The following is an 18,128-nucleotide window of genomic DNA, read 5'->3' on the forward strand; positions in this document are numbered from 1 at the left end:
TTGAGTATGCTCTGGGCTCCTCTACAGGCAAATGTGGGCTGTATCTGGAACTAGCTATCCTAAGTGATGATGACTCAACTGGAGGGCTGTGGTTTTCTTGGCTCTGGGGTATGGCTCTGCAGGTGCTTGTCATCCAAGGGACGTGGTGCTCTCTGTGCTGTGTGGATTTGACAACTGGCACAGCTTTTTGTGGTCTAAATTTCTTCCGCTCAACCTAGACCTTTGTGCAGTGAGCCAGAGTTTTCCCTAGTGTTGGGGATCACCAACCCACATCTTGGAAAATGATGCAATTACAATTACCAGCTGGGGAAATGCTTCCTGCCTGGGGATCCTCCTGCCCCAGTTAAGCACATAGGAAGATTTTTGAGCTGCAACTCTGTTCTAACATCCTTTTCCGTTTAATGGCAGTTAGGGGTACCACATCCTCATGGTGGAATGGCCTTTGGAAACTTGGTTCCCACAGTTAGTTCCTAGTGGTGACTCTTGATGTCTAGATGCTTTCAGATCCAAGATGTTTGGGAGTACTTTTCTATTGAGCTCTAGCCTCTAGGGTGTTCAGGCTGTTGGGGGATACATGGCCAGATGTCACTGCAGCTGCGGGCAAGTACTTGGGTCCCTAATGATGGATCTTGGCCTTTGGGAGGAGGCTGTGAATTGCTTACCAGTGGAAGAAGTACAAGGAGCTGAGTGAGCTCTTCTGATCTCTGCTGCCTTCAGTGGGGCCTTGCTGACTTGCCTCACTGAGGGCCTGCCTCATCATTAAATACAAACCCCTGCTGCTGAGCTCCCTCTGTTTCTTGGGGACCATCTGTGCCAAACTGCCTGTGGTTAATTGCATCAGTATATTCACCTGCCTGGCTTGGATGCAAAACTGCTTTAAAAATCAAATTGCACAGACAAAATGAGATGCTTTGAAAATGTGTCTAGATGAGCTTATCCTTCTCTGCAGTGGACTCTAGAGAGATGAGCTGGGTAACAAACATTCTCCTACCTTGACTCTGTGGTGAGACTGGTTCTACTTGCCCTTCCTAGTCAGAGAAATCCCATAAAGGGATTTATAGGATATGGGGATAGGACACAGCAGAGGATGAGGCTTACTTGTCTGGGATAATTGCATATATATTTTGTTTCTGTGTCTAGAATTTCTATGACTCTAACAAGCTAAATACTATAGCTTTCTCTGTAGGGCTGCTAGGGTCCAAAGAGATATAGTCTAGTTCAACTTGCCTACCCAGGACCACTTTGTAAGCCTCCCCAAATGCTTTGAAAAGTGGCTCTTTGGAAAGAAACCACATTCCTTTTGGACTAGATTCCTCTGCTGTAATATCTCCATGGTAGTGCTGTTGGCAGAGGGGGCTGCACACCCTCAGCATGGCAGCATTTGGAAGGTATAACTTTGCAAAGGGGCAGTTCACCTGCCATGTTCCCTCTTTTTGCAAGATCCTGGCAGTTTTTAGTTGAAATCTGGTGGCTGGAGCACAATAGGCTTTGGCTCCCTTCAGTTGGTACTCAGGTAGCTCCTGTCACTGCTTATACATGGGATGTGATTCAGGGATGAAGTGAGGCTAAGCAGATTGGTTAGTATATTCTCAATGACAACCTTGAAGGTAGTGTTATCTGTGTAATCCTAAACCAGGAGTTAAACTAAACTAGCCTGCTGCCAAGGGTGATGGATCCTCCCACCCATCACAGCTTGGATCACAGCACTATTGCTTGGGCTTTTCATGGGTCTGTATCTGCCAAGGCACACTCAAGGTTTGGTTCTCTTGTGTGCCTCCAACCTCCCTGGACAGAAAAGAATCACAGAATGGTTTAAGTTGGAAGGGAACTTAAAGGCCATCTTGTTCAAACTCCCCTGCTATGGATAGGAACACCTTCCACTAGACTGGGTTGCTCCAAGCCCCTGTCCAAACCTGCCTTAGACACTTTCAAGGATGGGGCATCTAGACTTGCTTCAAACTCATTGCTGGGGGTGAGCTGTTCACACAGTTGAGGTGTCAGGTGGGCTGCTGGATGTGGAGGGTACTTAGAGCTTTGATAAAAGCAAGAGGTGCTCTACCAGTTATATGGTGCTGGGAACTGTCAATAGCTCTGAAAAGGGGCATGGTAAAGGAGATCTGAACCAGGTAGCTCTTGAACATGGAATGCTCCTGATTAATCAGTCTGACTCTCAACAGGCAGCTGTCAGAATTCGGAGTTTCATGTGCATTTACAGCCCACTGTGAACTATTGTGTATCTGAACAGTTCAGGCTGCAAAATGCCTCCAAGATCACTGAGTCCAACCTTTGACCAAACACCACCTTGTCAGCTAGACCAGAGTGCAAAGTGCCACATCTAGTTGTTTCTTAAACACTTTTGGGGATGGTGACTCCACCTCCCTGGACAATCCGTTCCAATGCCTGACAACCCTTTCCATAAAGAAATTCTTCCTGATGTCCAACCTGGTCTTCAGTGTGGAGGGATTGAAAAGGCAATGTCATATGTCTGCCTAGGACAGCACAGTGCTGTTTCCAGTGCTCTGCATGGTTAGCTGCTGTGTCCCTACCTAATGCAGCATTTGGCTGTGGAGAAGCTTCTTGATGATGCTGGGACATGGCTGGCACTGTCCTTGGGATGAGAGAGTGTGTCCTGCAGTCATGGAGTACCTTCCCTCTGAACCTTGGCTGTTGGCTTCATCTGCTGTATTAAAAGCTGTTCCAACAGAGTGGCAGTGTCTAACTTTAGACTTTGTCAACTTAACTTATTCATGATATTTTAACAATATCCACTTGTCTTTGGGGTTAAGCAGTTTCTATCACTCTTTGCTGATCTGTGTACTCAAGTTTACTCTTCTAAGGAAACCATATCTTAGCTAATTCCAGCAAGAACTCTCCTAGTCCTCTTCTCTGCCTTTTTTCCACTGCATCTTGTTCCTCTCACACACAGTTGCCCAAGCTGCATGTCATACTTCACAAGTGAAGGCAGTGGTTGCCATTTTTCAGAAGATACTTCAGAACTTGTAACCATGTACATAAAGTTCTAAAAGATCCTTCAAATACTCCTTACGTTTTTCTCCTGAGCTCTGTCAAAGTACAAGGAGCCGCCTTTTTTTTTTTCATGTGAAGGGTATTGTTCCTGAAAATTCAGGCTCTGAGGGGGTTTACTATTTGGATCCTGACTTGTATGGATTAACAGCTGCCTCATTAAATCTCTGCAACCCTGTTAAAAATTTAAATTAGGATGCAGGGGTGTAAATAAAACAGGCACTTAACCCAGCATGGTTAACTAGCCTGATACTATAATTCCTCACCAGCTCTTTTGGATATCAGCTAAATTGGCAAGGAACAGAAGATTTAAAACAAAGCACATACAAAATGAATTATTAAATGGTTTTGGTACACACTTTTGTCTTGCCTTTTGTTTATTGCAACTACTGAAATGGAAATGGCGCTCTCTCTGGTGCAGGTTGACCTCTATCTTCTTCACAGTAGGTGGTGGTTCATCCCTGATTCTCCTTTGTAGCAGAAAATAGTGAAAGTGTGACAGTTTTGCATCAAACCCATCTTTCTTATCTTTCTTCTCCTGAAAGTGTTTGTCCAAAGATGTCATCTCTGCTCCTTAATCTGTCTGTGGCTTGTTTTGTTCCATGAAATCCATTAGAGGGCTGATGAGGGAGGGGTGTTGAGGGTGCTCAGGCCCTTAATGAGTTGGGAGCTTGTGGGTGAACAGCTAAGAGGGTGTTAGGCTAATTAAAGGCTTGCTGAGAAGTAGAGGGAGGAAACTCCAGCTGTGTGCAGCTGCTGTGCTGAGCTCAGCCTTGTCAGCAGTCCGAGCACTGTCTGGCCACCCTGCTCTGCCTCTGGTGCACTGGCACCTCTTAACTCAAACCACGTAATCTCTTGGGGCCTGTCTGTGCCAAATGATGCACTCCAAGGCTTCATCTCTCAAAGGCCATTTCTGATGTGCTTTACCTCCTGCAAGAAGCTCTAGGAGTGGTGAAAGCATCATTGTGTTGTCTTTCCCAGGTGTCTGGGCAGTGACAGGGATCACCCAGCTGCTCTCTGGGTGGAGGTGAGGTGCCCAGCTGGTTTGCTCTTGGGTTTTTGTGGGACAGGAAGGAAAGTTCTCTGAGTCGAATCCTAGAATGCTGTGGGTTGGAAGGGACCAGCTCCCCTGCCATGGGCAAGGGTGCCTTCCCCTAGCCCAGGTTGCTCCAAGCCCCATCCAACCTGGCCTGGAACACTCCCAGGGATGGAGCAGCCACAGCTTCTCTGGGCAACCTGTGCCAGTGCCTTACCACCCTCACAAGGAAGAATTTCTTTACAATATCCCATCTACCCCTGCCTGCTGGCAGTTTGAAGCCATTCCTCTTTGTCATGTCATTCCATGCCCTTGTTGTAAGTCCCTCTCCAGCTCTTTTGTAGCCCTTTTTAGATACTGGAAAGGGCTCTAAGGTCTCCCTAGAGCTTTCTTCAGGCTGAACAACCCCAACTCTCTCAGGCTGTTCCTGGTGATATTCTGGCACTGTTCTGTGTCCTGCAGACTAGATGACATTTCTTAATCTGACCCCCCTTGGTTCCTGTTCTGGCCAGGCTTTGTAGCTTTCCCACGTTCACCTTCAAGCTTGAACAAAAACAACAGAAAACCTTCACAGTTGCTATTGAGATGTAATTGGACTGTGTGGGTGAAAGTTTTTAATGAGATTCTGTTTGGTTTAACCTGGGGATTAAGCAGTTTACCCTCATGGCTCTAGGGAGGTGGATTCAGATAAGCAGGGATGTGGCAGTGAAGCTCTGCAAGGAGCATTTTCCTCCAGAGCTGCTGGTGGCTGAGGTCCCTCAGTGTGCTGCTCACAGGGCTTCTCTGGGGAGCTTTGGACATGAGGACCAGGGATACTGCAGAAGGGTGATGAAGGACTTGGAAAGAAGCAAGAGCTCTGACTAGAAGTGAGCTGAGTAGACTCACAGTCATCTTTGCTTTGGCTCCTGAGAGGACTTGAGCTAAACCTTGGTACCCTGGAGACTCTAGGCTGTAATAATAGATCCATCCCTCAATCTGTGTAATCTATGATGGATCCACACTTGGTTTGTATAGAAAAAGAAGCTTAAATTAACTGTTTTCTTAATTATTGGGCTGTTGTTCCATTCCCAGCCAGTGTGGTTCAATTTGTTGCTTCTGGAGAGGCACAATCAAATAGACTTTTCCAATTAAAATGGAATTAATGTCTCTTATCTGCTGGGGCTTATTTTTTTATGGTTGGAAGAAAGTACCATGCCCACAGCCCTTTTTCAGAGGAAAGCATTTTGTTAAGAGAAGTAAACTCTTTGTCTGCCTCCATCTGTCTTCTTCTGCCCTGTCCATTTACAGGTCATGGCTATTAAACCTTGACTGATTTGACTGCCCTCACTTGATAAATCACCTCTTTCTTGTCTTGAGTTTAATATTGGGTAGTTCAACACCTGCACACCTCAGGTTAGGAGAGCTGTTCTGCAGCAAACCAGGGAGCAAACTTGTTATAGTCCATACTTTGTGTTCTGCAGCATTCTGGGGTTTTTCCCTTTAAAATAGCCTCATGTTGCTAAACTGACTCTCTAGCCTGGCTCAGTCTGAAAGTGATTTTGAGGTGAATGATGCCAGATATGCAGCTTGTTCTTCTTTTAGAAAGTAATTCTTTACTGTGAGGGTGGTAAGGCACTGGCACAGGTTGCCCAGAGAAGCTGTGGCTGCCCCATCCCTGGGAGTGTTCCAGGCCAGGTTGGATGGGGCTTGGAGCAACCTGGGCTAGTGGAAGGTGTCCCTGCCCATGGCAGGGAATTGGAATTAGATGGTCTTTGAGGTTTATTCCAACCCAAACCATTCTGTGATTCTATGATGGTAGGAATGATTGTTTCTGATCTTAATAGGGAAGCAGACCTATGGTCCCAGCTGGACTATCTTTTACCCTTGTTTTCCTTTTTTTTTTCCCACAAAAATTCTCAGTGCCTCTGATCTCCTGTGGCAAGCAATGAGCTGGGACTGTGACAAAGCAAGTGTGAATCCCCTCAGATTTGGGAGGAAGTAGGTTAGGATGACAATCTGAATCTCTCCTTGTACTATCTTTGCAATGTCGAAGAGCTTTCTGCTGGGGAGTGGCTTCTGCAGTGCTTGGGCTTTGGCAAGGAGAGGCTCCTAAAGTAGCATCAGCTCAGCTCTGCTGCCAGGGGAATGTTCTTTCTCCTAGCAAGGATTCTTTTCTGTTAGAGAAAAGCTTTGAGCAAGAGGAAATGGCCTCAAATTGCACCAGGAAAGGTTTAGATTTGATATTAGGAATAATTTCTTCACCAGAAGAGTTGTCAAGCATCGGAACAGGCTGCCCAGGGCAGGGCTGGAGTTACCATCCCTGTAGGGATTTAAAAGTTGTGTGGATGTGGCACTTGGGAACATGGTTAGTGATGGCCTTGGCAGTGCTGGGGGAATGGTTGGACTCAATCTTAGAGGTTTTTTGCAACCTAAATGATTCTGTGATTCTGTGTAACATGTAATTTCCTCTTCTCTTGTAACTTCTACAGGTAGCGTTGCTGTCTTGCTTTGTGTGGTAGGATCCCATGCAATGAATGCATTCTTCCCAAGAGTCCCTTGGCTCTGTGCAATAGCTGAGAGGCTGATACATTCCATGAGAGCCTGTGCTCACTTTGGCTCCCCTTTCAGAGCAAAGCATTTAAGGTTCCATTCATGCAGCACATTCTGCAAATCCCCGAGACAACTCTGCAGTGAGCATGGCTGTGTTTCACTGAACTCTTCATGGTGGGGGTTTTACCCTCATAATTTTGCATAGTTTCTGTGCCTACTGCTTGCTTGGGTATCTTGACCCACCACAGCTTAGTACTCTGCCCAGAAAGCAGTCTGTGCATGATGGGAGCCCATCCACGTTCCTACCAGCTGTCTCTTTCCAAGCTGTCACAAGGGGTTGTTTTGGCAGCATTTTGGAGCTGTTGGATGGTGACATTATTTGTGATCATGTGAAAGCAACACATAAATAATAAAAGAGAGTTGTCCTAGAAAGGCCTTCCTGCCTTGACAGTCAGCTGTGATCACAAAAGCAGTGCAGAAAGTGAACCTCACTTGAAGAAAGCATTTGGAGAGACTTCTCAATGCCCTCTTTCTTCTGCTCTGGCAAGAGGTGGTAGTTATAGACCTCTATCCCTAATCCTGTTGTTATTTACATGTTATTATTTATATATTTACACATTGTTGTTATCAGCACAAATGGGTGACCCTACAGTATTAGGCTCTGAGTAAAATCACAGCTTAAACTGTCACTGTCCTCTGAGATTGGTGTAAGGGAGGCTGGGAAGGGCAAGGACAGAGAAAATGATGACTCCAGGTTGTGCCCTGCACCCTACTTTTCAGTTTGTTTTATTTTTTCATTGCAGTTTGAATTCAGTTTGTGTCAGTGAGTGAATCTATCACCTGCTACCAAGAGTCTCTTGCTGCTCAGGGCACAGCTAGACATTCCTCTTGTACACTAAACCTGACAAATGATGGTTTCTTGAATCTTCTGAGGAATAGAAATGTTTGCAAACATTAATGGAAAATAGCTAAAGATAGAAACATCCTTCTTCAGCAAAGGTTTCTTCAACTGAGAGCAGAGGCCCTGGTGTGACTCCATTGCCTTCAGCAAGGTTATGACCACAGTGTCTTCAGCTGCAGCTTATTTCAAGCCATCACACCCCAAAAAATTGAGTCTGAGGCTTTTTCTTGCTGGATACTGGTTGGTGGCCAACTCTTTCAGACCCTGCTGGTTATGGGTTCCTGCTGGGTCTGTGAAATGCCTCATGGAGGAGGTGTGAGATAGTCTCATCTCTCTTTGCTGTGCCACGAAAGTCAGCATGGATATGTATAGTTTTGTAGCAAAAAACCTTTTGCCACCCTGAAATAGCAACTGTCAACGTATGGGTATCTCCAAATTTGCTAATGGGTCTGTACAGAGTCCCAAGATAAAGCCAACTGTGGCTGTTTCTGGTGACTATTAAGAGAACAGGACCACCCCCCCCCACCCCCCCAAAATCTGCTGGAAGTCTGTTATTTTGTCTAAGACTTATTTTCTTGATGCTTTCCTAAGCTTCTCCAAACCTGAAATTTTGAATGCCTGTTACAAGGTTGTCAAGTCCTTCAAAAGTAAAATCTTTGACCTGTGAATCTCATTCTCCTGGGAATTCCTGTTGCTTGCATCTTTCTTGGGTTGGTCCATTGTCACAGAACAGAGGTGTTGAGTTTCTTGGGCTTTTTTGCTTTCCTGTTTCAGTGAAGGCAAAGCAGAGCCTTCTTCAGTGAATACAGTGCTTGTTTAGTCTGTCAGAGAGTGGCAGAAGTGTTCCAGGCCAGGTCAGATGAGGCTTGGAGCAACCTGAGCTAGTGGAAGGTGTCCCTGCCCATGCAGGTGGGTTGGAACAAGATGAGCTTGAAAGGTTCATTCCAACACTAGCCATTCTGTGATTCTATGAAACTATGAGTATCTCTTTGGACTGTGTTTCAGTGCTGAAGTCTCTTGGTGTCACTGGAAGAGGAGACAGGATGCCATCCCTCCTTGGTAGATCTACATGGCATGTCATGGATTCAGTGCATGTAAACAGGATAACAAAATCAGCTTATATGTAACATATGAAGATCTGTATAGCAAGGATGGCTCACAGCAGAAGCTGCTTAGGTGGCCAGGAAGGCAAACAACATCCTGGCTTGTATCAGCAATGTGTGGCCAGCAGGATTAGAGAAGTGATGTTCTCTCACGTAACAAGTGATAGGACAAGGGGAAATGGCCTGGGGAGGTTTAGATTGGATATTAGGAAAAATTTCCTTACTAGAAGGGTTGTCCAGGTCTGGCACAGGCTACCCAGGCCCGTGGTGGAATCACCATCCCTGAAGGGATTTGAAAGACATGTGGATGTGGCACTTGAGGACATGGTTAGTGGTGGCCTTGGTAGTGCTGCATTAACAGTTGGACTCGATGATTTTAGAGGGCTTTTCCAACCTAAACCGTTTTATGATACATAGAATAGTTCACAGTGGGCTGGAAATGCACATGAAACTCTGAATTCCTTCTGAATCTGCTGGGCTTCACACTTTGAGTCCTTGCTATATTCAGTCTCTCCTGTTTGTTTTCTTTCAAGCTGCTGCTGGGGCCCTTTCAAAGCCCAAAAAGTGCCAATTTTGGAGGGAAAACATGATTTTTGTAAAAGGCTTTTGTGTGAAGCACAAACCTCCAGCTTGACGTTTAGCATGTGATGCTCACTTCCATTTTCCATCTTATGAGACTACCAAGCCTTATGCACAGCCTGCCCACGGCTGCTGGGCTCCTGTTGTGCCTCTGCTCCTGAAATCCCACATTTGTGAAGTCTGTGATTTTTTTGGAAGTGCAGCTTCCTCCTTGTGACCACCAAGTGGTGCTCTGCACTGCACCTTGCAGCAAGGCAAGCTGTTGGCAATTTGGGATGAGGGGTTAAAAAGCTGTTTTCAGAAGTAGGAATGAGCCAGAGAGGAGAAGAAAGCAAGAGCCTTTTCCTTTCCCCTTGCAGTGGTTCTGCTGCAAGGATTACATTATTCACAGCTTTCTGCTGTGGCTGTGTGATGATTGATGGAGCTTGGTGATGATCAGATGTGATAAGTAGTCTTAGCACTTTCAATTTGGGTGTTCAGCTTGGCTGCCTGCTAGGCTTTGGAGACACTGAGATGGCTATCAGTGGCTTCAACACTAGATCCTGGCAGGTGTCTGTGACTTGGCTTACTAAAATCACAAGAAGCTCTAAAATCTTTGTCCCAAAGTAGTTTTTCAGAGACAAAAATCTGATGCTTGTTTTCTCTTGGCTGCTTTTCACCCAGTTTAGGGAAAACCTCTGTTCACATCCCTCTTCTCTGGTGTTCTAGCTGTTTGGTGCCTTTGCTATAGAGCTTTGGGAATGTTTATAGCTCTGTTGCTCTCAGCAGAGGTAAAAGACCTACATTAACTCATCTTTGCAGGTTTCCTGTGAGCACTCTCCAGGTGCCATTCTCAGCCTTACAGCTGTGTGTTTTGTATGAAAAGATGTGGTTTGACAGAGAAAATTCTTCTGTTGATTTGAAATGACAAACACATTATCAGACAGAACCTGCCTATAAAATGTAGTGGGAATTTAAGGGGCAAACTACATCCCTGTAAGCTCCATTAGATGCTCTGGGTGGTATAATTGTGTGCAGGAATGATGTTTCCAGGTACCAAAAGCCATGCTACAGCAGGATGATGCAGCTAAATCCAAACAGCAGCTCATTTGTATGAAACACAGGACTGGAATTGAAAGGTGGCAAGTGGGATTGTCTGGTCTGGTGAGCTGGAAAAAACGTGCAGTGTTTGAAAGCAAATCTTTGAATTAGAAGGAAAGGAGATGGCACGTAACGACACAGCGAATCAGTGGGTTTACAACATGCACTGATTTCTCTAGATATTCCTACTTGTGGAGACCAAAGGAAGGAGGTTAGCTTTCCCCATTTCACAGAATCACAGCATATTCAGGATTGGAAGGGACCCATGAGGATCACCAAGTCCAACTCCTGGCCCTGCACAGGACATCCTCTAGAATCCCACCATGTGCCTGAGAGCATTGGCCAAACACTCCTTGAGCTCTGCCAGGCTTGGGGCTGTGACCACTGCCCTGGGGAGCTGTTCCAGTGCTCTCTACAGCTACCTGAAAGGTGGTTGTGGCCAGGTGGAGATTAGGCTCTGCTCCCAAGTAGCAAGTGATAGAATAAGAGGAAGTGGCCTCAAGTTGTGCCAAGGGAGATTTAGATTAGATTTTAGAAAAAAAAATTCTTCAGGCATTAGAACAGACTTCCTGGGGAAGTGGTGAAGTCACCATCCCTGAAAATGTTCAAAAAGGCATGTGGATGTGGCACTAGGGGATGTGGTTTGGTGATGAACATGGTGGTGCTGTGTTAATGGTTAGTCTCAATGATCTTGGAGATCTTTTCCAACCTTAATGATTCTGTGATTCCCCAAAGTTCCACTAAATCCACAGGACTTTCCTCGGTGTCACATTTATCTGCTCTCACATGAAGGGTTGGCTGTACTACCTTCTTTCCAACATTTTTCAAGGCCAGGTTGAATGGGCCCTTGAACAACCTGGTCTAGTGGAAGGTGTCCCTGCCTATGGCAAGGGGTTGGAACTAAATGGTCTTGAAGGTCCTTTACAACCCACACTATTCTAGGATTATGAATTAGGTCTTCCTTGGTCATACCTTTGTCTGATGTAAATCTGGTATGACAGGAGTGCTGGTATAAACCTGCTGAGGATCCATCACTGCTGTTCTCCAGCATCCAAGAGCCCCCCTGCTAACACACATCAAAGCAAGATACTTTTTTTTTTCTGGAGGAGGGACCATATCAGAGTAATTGGACTGGAAAGCAGCTCCCTTGACAGAGATGGGAAAGGATTAGTAAGAGTTAAAAATAGAATCAACTTACTGCTGCCTCCAAGATTGGAAATCAGGGAAATAGCTCTCACTTGGGCTGAAATTAGCTGAGCAGAGAGCTATGTGCTTACAGCTACTCAGGTGTTGGTACACATGCACTTGATTGTTTGTACTCAGCTATTAGGAAGCAAAAAATAACTACATTTCCCACTAATGCTTTTGGCAGTCTGAGACAACATCTCATTGTTAGTTAGCAACTTCCAGTGGTGAAGAGCTCCTCCAAATTAACCCCTGTTGAGTGTCTTTCCTGTTAGAAAACAGGTACAAGTTTGTTCAGCTGCTCTGCCTTTGGAACAGTGGTATCAGCTTGGTGTTCACCTGTAGAGATCTATGATCCTTCAGTCTTGTGGGATGTTTCCTAATGGGTTTTTTTTTGTGTGTCTTCCTTGGCCAGAGGGTGAGGAAGAGGAAGAGGATGAAGAGGAGGAGGAAGAAGAAGAAGAGGAGGAAGAGGAAGATGAGGAAGACAAAGATGTAGATCTGATGGATGAAAGCATGGAGGGTGACACAGAGCTGCCAGGTTTCACACTTCCAGGAGAGACCTCCCAGGAGCCCATAGCTGGCTTGGAAAACCCTGTGGCCCAGCTGGCTGGGGTGTCCTACCAGGTTCCGGACACCATCGAATGGGAGCAGCAGAACCAGGGTCTGGGTAAGAGAAAAAGCTCCTTCTTCCTTTACCCTTACAGAGGACATACCTCCTGCTCTGCACTCTGAATGAGACAGTCCCTTGTGCTGGGAAGCCTCACAGGTTGGTTCTCAAGCTAGACACAACGCTGTGAGGAAGCCCCATCCACAGTGGTAACTGGCCAAACTGGGATGAGTCCCAGCCGATGTGACCTGAGTTGTCATTCTGGGGAGAATATGAATACTCCAGACCTGCTCCTTTGTTCCCAGAGCTTAGTGTCATCTTGCTCCAAGGGTGGACAAATAAATAACTTCTCAGGTGAGATTCCTGAGGAAATTTTAGTTCCATTTGCCAGTGATGGGTTGGTGCAGAGCTATATGCCCTGTGGGGACAAGGTGAGTGGGGTAGTTGGGTTGTTGCTCATCAGCCACTTGCTGCTTCAGCAACATTTTTGTAAGTGCTACTTTTTTGGCATTTTGAGGCATGTGTGGTCCAGCCATGGGACCCTGTGCTGGCAGTGTTAGAGCAAGCCCTCAAAGCCTCTATAAAACTTTATACAGATTATTCTCACTGTATATGTAGGCCCTGTGTTTATTGACTGGACTAATTTATTCCACCTAGGAATCAGTGTTTTTATGTGTTATGTCCATCCGATGCAAGTCAGAACTGGTGTGGGGCAAGGCAGAGCTTAGAAGGAACTTACCCAACTCAGCAAAGGACACTGGAGTCATTTCCCAGGGTACTCAATTCCCAAGCCAAACCCCATCAAACACAGTGGGAACCTTTCAGGTGGATCTGTGGGAGCTGAACTACATCTATATACAAGGTCTTTGTGTCTGACTAATAGAGAATTAGCTGTTCTGAGAAGCTCATCAAATAAAGAAACCCCAAAACTCTTTTATGTCTTGTATCTCACATGTATCTATGTGATATCTATCACTTCCCCTCAATGTTTAATTCCATCACTTCCCCTGGATGTTTAATTCTGGTTTAACCTGGTGATTCTCCCCCTGTGATGCTGTTTCCAGGCTTCTTTAGTGTTGTTGGCTTCCTTTGAATTGAATCAAAGGGTGTATTTCAAGCACTCTGTGGGAGGGTTGATTTGAAGAACTCAGTGGGAGGGTTGGCCTTTGAGGGCAGACTGAGTTTGCATCAGGTCTGATATCTCCCTGTCACACTAAATCTTGCTTGAAAACTATCGTGTTGGGTGGTTGCCATGTCAGGTCTGTTTCACGTATCCTGTTATCCCATCAGGCTGAACAGGAGCTGTGTGAGAGGAATAATTCTAAATCTTTCAGGGTTTCTGGTTGGCTTTGGCAAGCTGGATGAAAGAGGTATGTGACAGTGCTCAGAGGAGAAGTGTTTAAGAAATGGGGTTAAGATGGGAGTCACATCAGCAGCTTTGTGTCTTACCTTACTCATTTCCTCGGTGCAGGAGAGAAAACAAGAGAGGAACATTGTGTTTTCTGCACTCAGGGGTGCTTGGTGAGCTCTGTATGACTGCTAACAATGCTGAGAAGGTAGCATCAAGCTGTTAACCATGTAAAGTTGTTTGCCTGGTTCAGGATCATACCAGGTTGGATGGCTTGGCAGAGCTCTGCCTCTGAGTCAGTCAGTCCTGGCTAAGGGTGCCTGGGCTTTGCAGTGTGCTCGAGAGAGGCTGCATTTTGGAAACTCTGAGGTGTGTCCTCACACACCAGGCATCACATTCTGCAGTGTGGAGAAAGATGGCACTGATACCTCTTCAGGGATCTTGGTAAATGTAACCATCCCAGCCAGGCTCATCTGGCTTGGGCCCCTGGAGGGTCCTGATGGGAGTCCTGTTCCCAGAACAGGGTACAGGACAATGCATAGTTTGTCTTGAAGGGGTGTCTAGACTCTGCTAAAGATGCTGTTGTATATGACAAAGGTTTGTCATGAACTGTTTCCATGAAACTAGGGACTACAGAGGAGTTTGTTCTGCATCAGACACAGCTCTGTTTCTAGCTGATGCAGGTCTGAACTGGAGCCACGTCTGTGTTTCCAGGTGCTGCAGGAAGAGGCTCAGGGTAGGAGATGCCTATCCGGTACATGTCCCTTGGGCAGGGACACCTTCCACTAGCCCAGGTTGCTCAAAGCCCCATCCAGCCTGGCCTGGAACACTTCCAGGGATGGAGCAGCCACAGCTTCTCTGATCAACCTGTGCCAGTGCCTCAGCACCCTCACAGTTAAAAATTTCATCCTAATAACTAATCTAACTCTGCTCTCTGTCAGTATGAAGCCATTCCCCCTCATCCTGTCACTCCATGCCCTTGTCCCAAGTCCCTCTCCAGCTCTCTTGTAGCCCCTTTAGGTACTGGAATGTGCTCTAAGGTCTCCCTAGAGCCTTCTCTTCTCCAGGCTGAACACCCTCAACTCTCTCAGTCTGTCTGATATACCCTTGTGCCACAGCATCTGTTAAGAGGGGTCCTTGCCCTAGCATAGAGCCTTGCCTGAGGATTCCCTTTGCAGTATCTCTTCCAGAGATCTGCTCCTGAATGTATGGCTTCAGTTCAGTTTCTGATGTTTAATATTGCATCATCCTGAGGACTTCATCCTCCACCACCTTTTCTCTTCCTTAGTGCTTGGAAAGGTTGTCTTTCCAAAATTTTCAGACATGCAATAAATTGCTTGTGTGGCAAAAGGCAGGATTTTTCTCCCTAACTGATGTTTTATTGACCCTCATGCAATTTGGAGAAGCCCCCTGTGAAGTCTGTCAGGTTGGGTCAGCTGCAGAGCTTTGGTGTTCTCAGGAAGTGCCTGGCTGGGTTATGTATCACCAGATCCAAATGGTTTGCATTACCTTCTGTTTTTAAGCTGTTGCAGTGTGTGAAGCAGCTGTGAGGGAGAGGATGAAGCTGTGGCTGAGCTGAGCTGAGGCTTCTGTGCAGTGGTGGTACAGGCACAAAGAGAGGGAAAGTGGTGGGATCAGTCTCTCTGCTTGTGACTCACCCCTCTAATTCCACTAGGTAAACACTTATGTAAAGAGCCATTTATTTTTCTGTCTCAATGACCTCAGTGGCTCTGTGACACTGCTTCCTTCCCCATCTACAGTGTGCTGATGCTCACAGTGCTCCCAAGGGGAAGGGAAATTGTTTATGTTTTAGAGGCACAATGAAAATGGAACTAGATGGGGGGACTGTAACAAGATGATCTTTAAGGTCCCTTCCAACCCAAGCCATTCCATGATTCTGTGGTTCAATGGTCCTGTGAAAACCAAGGACTTGCATGGGCTCACACTGAAAATCTGTGGCCAGGGAAGGAGCTGAACGTGGATAATGGGAGAGCTGAGTTCCAGGGGCAATTGCATGGGCAATCAGAGTTGATGTCACATCTCTGTGGTGGTGCTGTGCTGTGCTCCTTTTCCTTGAAATGTTGCTGCTGTAATGTAGCCCTCCTTGTCTTCCTAGTTTGTGCCAGTTGAGAGTTTCTGCCCTGGTTCCCTGGCTCTAGGTGCATGGGCATACTCTGGGCTGCTGCTGTGTCCATACCTGGTCCTGGTTACATGTTTCTTTATGGGATGTATTAGGGAGAAAAGGAAGGATGGAAAAAGCATGTAGCTTGTGTAAGCAGGAAGTGGATTGTTCAGAACAGAAGCAATCCCCCAAACTGGGAGGACCCTCCAAGAGCTGCTCACATTGTTCTGCTGGAGCACCTGGAGAGATCAGATTCACTGTAAAGGGCTCATAAAGCTTTAGATCTGCTGGATGTGTGCATGGACTATTTCTCTTTTAAGTCCTCTTTCTCTGAGTGATTTTCATCTAAACATACCTTTTTGAATTCCATTTCCTTTAATTTTAAGACAGCTTTATAGCTGCTGGACATCCCCAGGATGCAGCTGGGTCAGGGGCACTGTGCTCCTGCCTTCCTCAGCCCACAGTGTGTGTCTTTGTGCACCCCATGGAAGAGCTCTGTCTGTCTCTACCTTCACCAAATAGTGCTGAGATATGATTAATTTCCCATATTGTGTGAGTGAAATATATTTTAGAAGGGGAAGTTGTTCTGTGTCCCCTGGGATATAGCATAGGAAAGGGAGACCTGAAGAAAGACAGCAGTACCCAGCAGAGTACAGGATGAGGGTACAGCACCCAACCACCAAACTTTTGCAGTTGGCATTTTCCATTTTTAAAATACTTTGCACCTATGTCTTTCTCCTGAGGATGCATCTGTCCTCTAGCCTTCAGAATTTTGACATTTCATGCTAAAATCTATAGTACAGAAGAGCACAGAAGTGTTGGAGTAGCTATTCTCAGGTCAGTTATTATTGAGTTTGCTTGGTCTGATGGCTGACACACTGCAAATCCCTAGAGAACAAGGAACTTGATCCACAAAACAGCTTGGCAGAACAAGAGACAGTTTGGATTTTTGTAGTGGTCAGTGAGAAAGTGCTAGAGGAACAGAATCATTAAAAATGTCAGTTCTGGGCAGTCAGATGGTCTTACATTAACTCCAGCTGAGCAAAAGCAATTTATAAGCACCAGTAACAAGACTGTCAGTTTTACAGCCCTTCAGCTGACTCTCTAACCAGCAATATTTAGACAAAAAGTAAAGCAGAAGATGAGATCATCTGTACCTTTATAAAATAGAACTTGATCCTGCAGCTCTGAAGAAGGAAGGTCTGAATATTTTTTGGGATCTCTTTTGGTGTCTGGTTCAAATGTTCTGTCTTCAGATGTTGCCAGTGAAGGACACAGCAGTACTTTGGGACCTCTGTGCATTCTTGTGAGGTGATTTTGACCTCTCTCTACTTGTTTCTTGATTTGTATGTAGGTGATGTGGAGTAGACAAACAATAAATGCTTGGAGGGCACTGGAGGTGCAGGAAGACCAGGTGTACAAGACCAGAAGAACAGGCTGGATGGGGCTTAGAGCAATCTGGTCTAGTGGAAGGTGTCCCTGCCCATGGCAGGGAATTGGAACTAGTTAGTCTTTAAGGTCTCTTCCAACCCAAGCCGTACTAAGTTTCTATGAGTCTGTGAAACTTGGGCTTTCAGGAAATAAATAAAAATGCCTAATTTTTCCCCCTCTACCTCCTCTGTGCTTGCTTATTCATTACCAGGAGAACTGCAGTTGGTTTAGGTGGGTGCAAACCTAGTGAACAGTTTCTGAATCCTTTAGTTATTCCTCATGAATCTTAAAGTAGATGGTCTTTGTTTTACACCTCCATGGAGATCAAGACCCTCTACTTCTGTTGGTGGTGGCTTCTGTGAGTGTGCTCTTCTCCCAGTTTTCAAGAGTATTTATTTTCCCAGTGTCTGTGAGAATTCTTAACTTACCAACTATGAGTCAAGACACAGCAACTTAGCTTGAGCTGGTGTGAGAACTTTGTGTTAGAGCATAAAAAAGTCCTCAGGCTCCTAAGCTACTTGTTAATGCCATAGTCCCTGTCCCAAGGTGAAGAACTCCTGCTATCCATAGTAAGGTAACAGCAGAAGGTCTAGGGCTATTTAGTAAGCCTTTAATTTCACCACTTTCGGGCATGCAGTGGTTTACTTTGTGCATTTGGAACACATGGAGGTTTTTGGAGTAACAATAGGAGTTTCATCTTGAGGGTTGTGATGTTGTGGATGAATGGCTCAAATTGTCAGAGCAGAGGTGGTTATGGTTAGGCTTTTGTTCTTTAAGATGTGGAATGAAACCACCAGTTGCTTGTTGTGGATCACTACTAACACGAGATAACAGCAGTAAACAGAGAAGAGTTTTGAATTGTCAGCCTTAACAGAGGAAACTCCATTTTTATGCTTAAAATATTGTTCTATGGACAAAGAGGAGTCATACCTCATACACACATATAGATACCCAATAGTTTATTGCTAATATAACTGAAATCTTAAGAGTCTAATCATTGTTAGTCCAGATCTAAATATCAAAGGAAAAGAAATGATAATGCAGTTAGGATTGTTAGACACACACACTCCTTAGTTCCTATGCTTTATCCTGGTGTTACGCTCGTCCTTGCTTCTGTGGGTCCTAAGGTTGGTGGTTTCGTTCAGGGGTTTGTGTTGGGACACCTACATTTGGAGTCCTT

General features: G+C 45.6%; 1 protein-coding gene across 1 annotated transcript in view; it reads left to right on the forward strand.

Annotated features, from left to right (window-relative positions):
* The window catches only part of LOC103804299 (chromosome unknown open reading frame, human C14orf37), a 57,250-nt gene that overhangs the window by 6,028 nt on the left and 33,094 nt on the right, over nt 1-18,128 (forward strand). The window contains exon 4 of the mRNA XM_009076906.1: nt 11,853-12,107. Within this exon, the coding sequence (XP_009075154.1) occupies nt 11,853-12,107 (255 nt within the window). The remainder of the gene's footprint in view (nt 1-11,852; nt 12,108-18,128) is intronic.

Source organism: Acanthisitta chloris, unplaced genomic scaffold (assembly GCF_000695815.1).
Source record: "Acanthisitta chloris isolate BGI_N310 unplaced genomic scaffold, ASM69581v1 scaffold2156, whole genome shotgun sequence".
In the NCBI taxonomy this organism is placed as follows: domain Eukaryota; kingdom Metazoa; phylum Chordata; class Aves; order Passeriformes; family Acanthisittidae; genus Acanthisitta; species Acanthisitta chloris.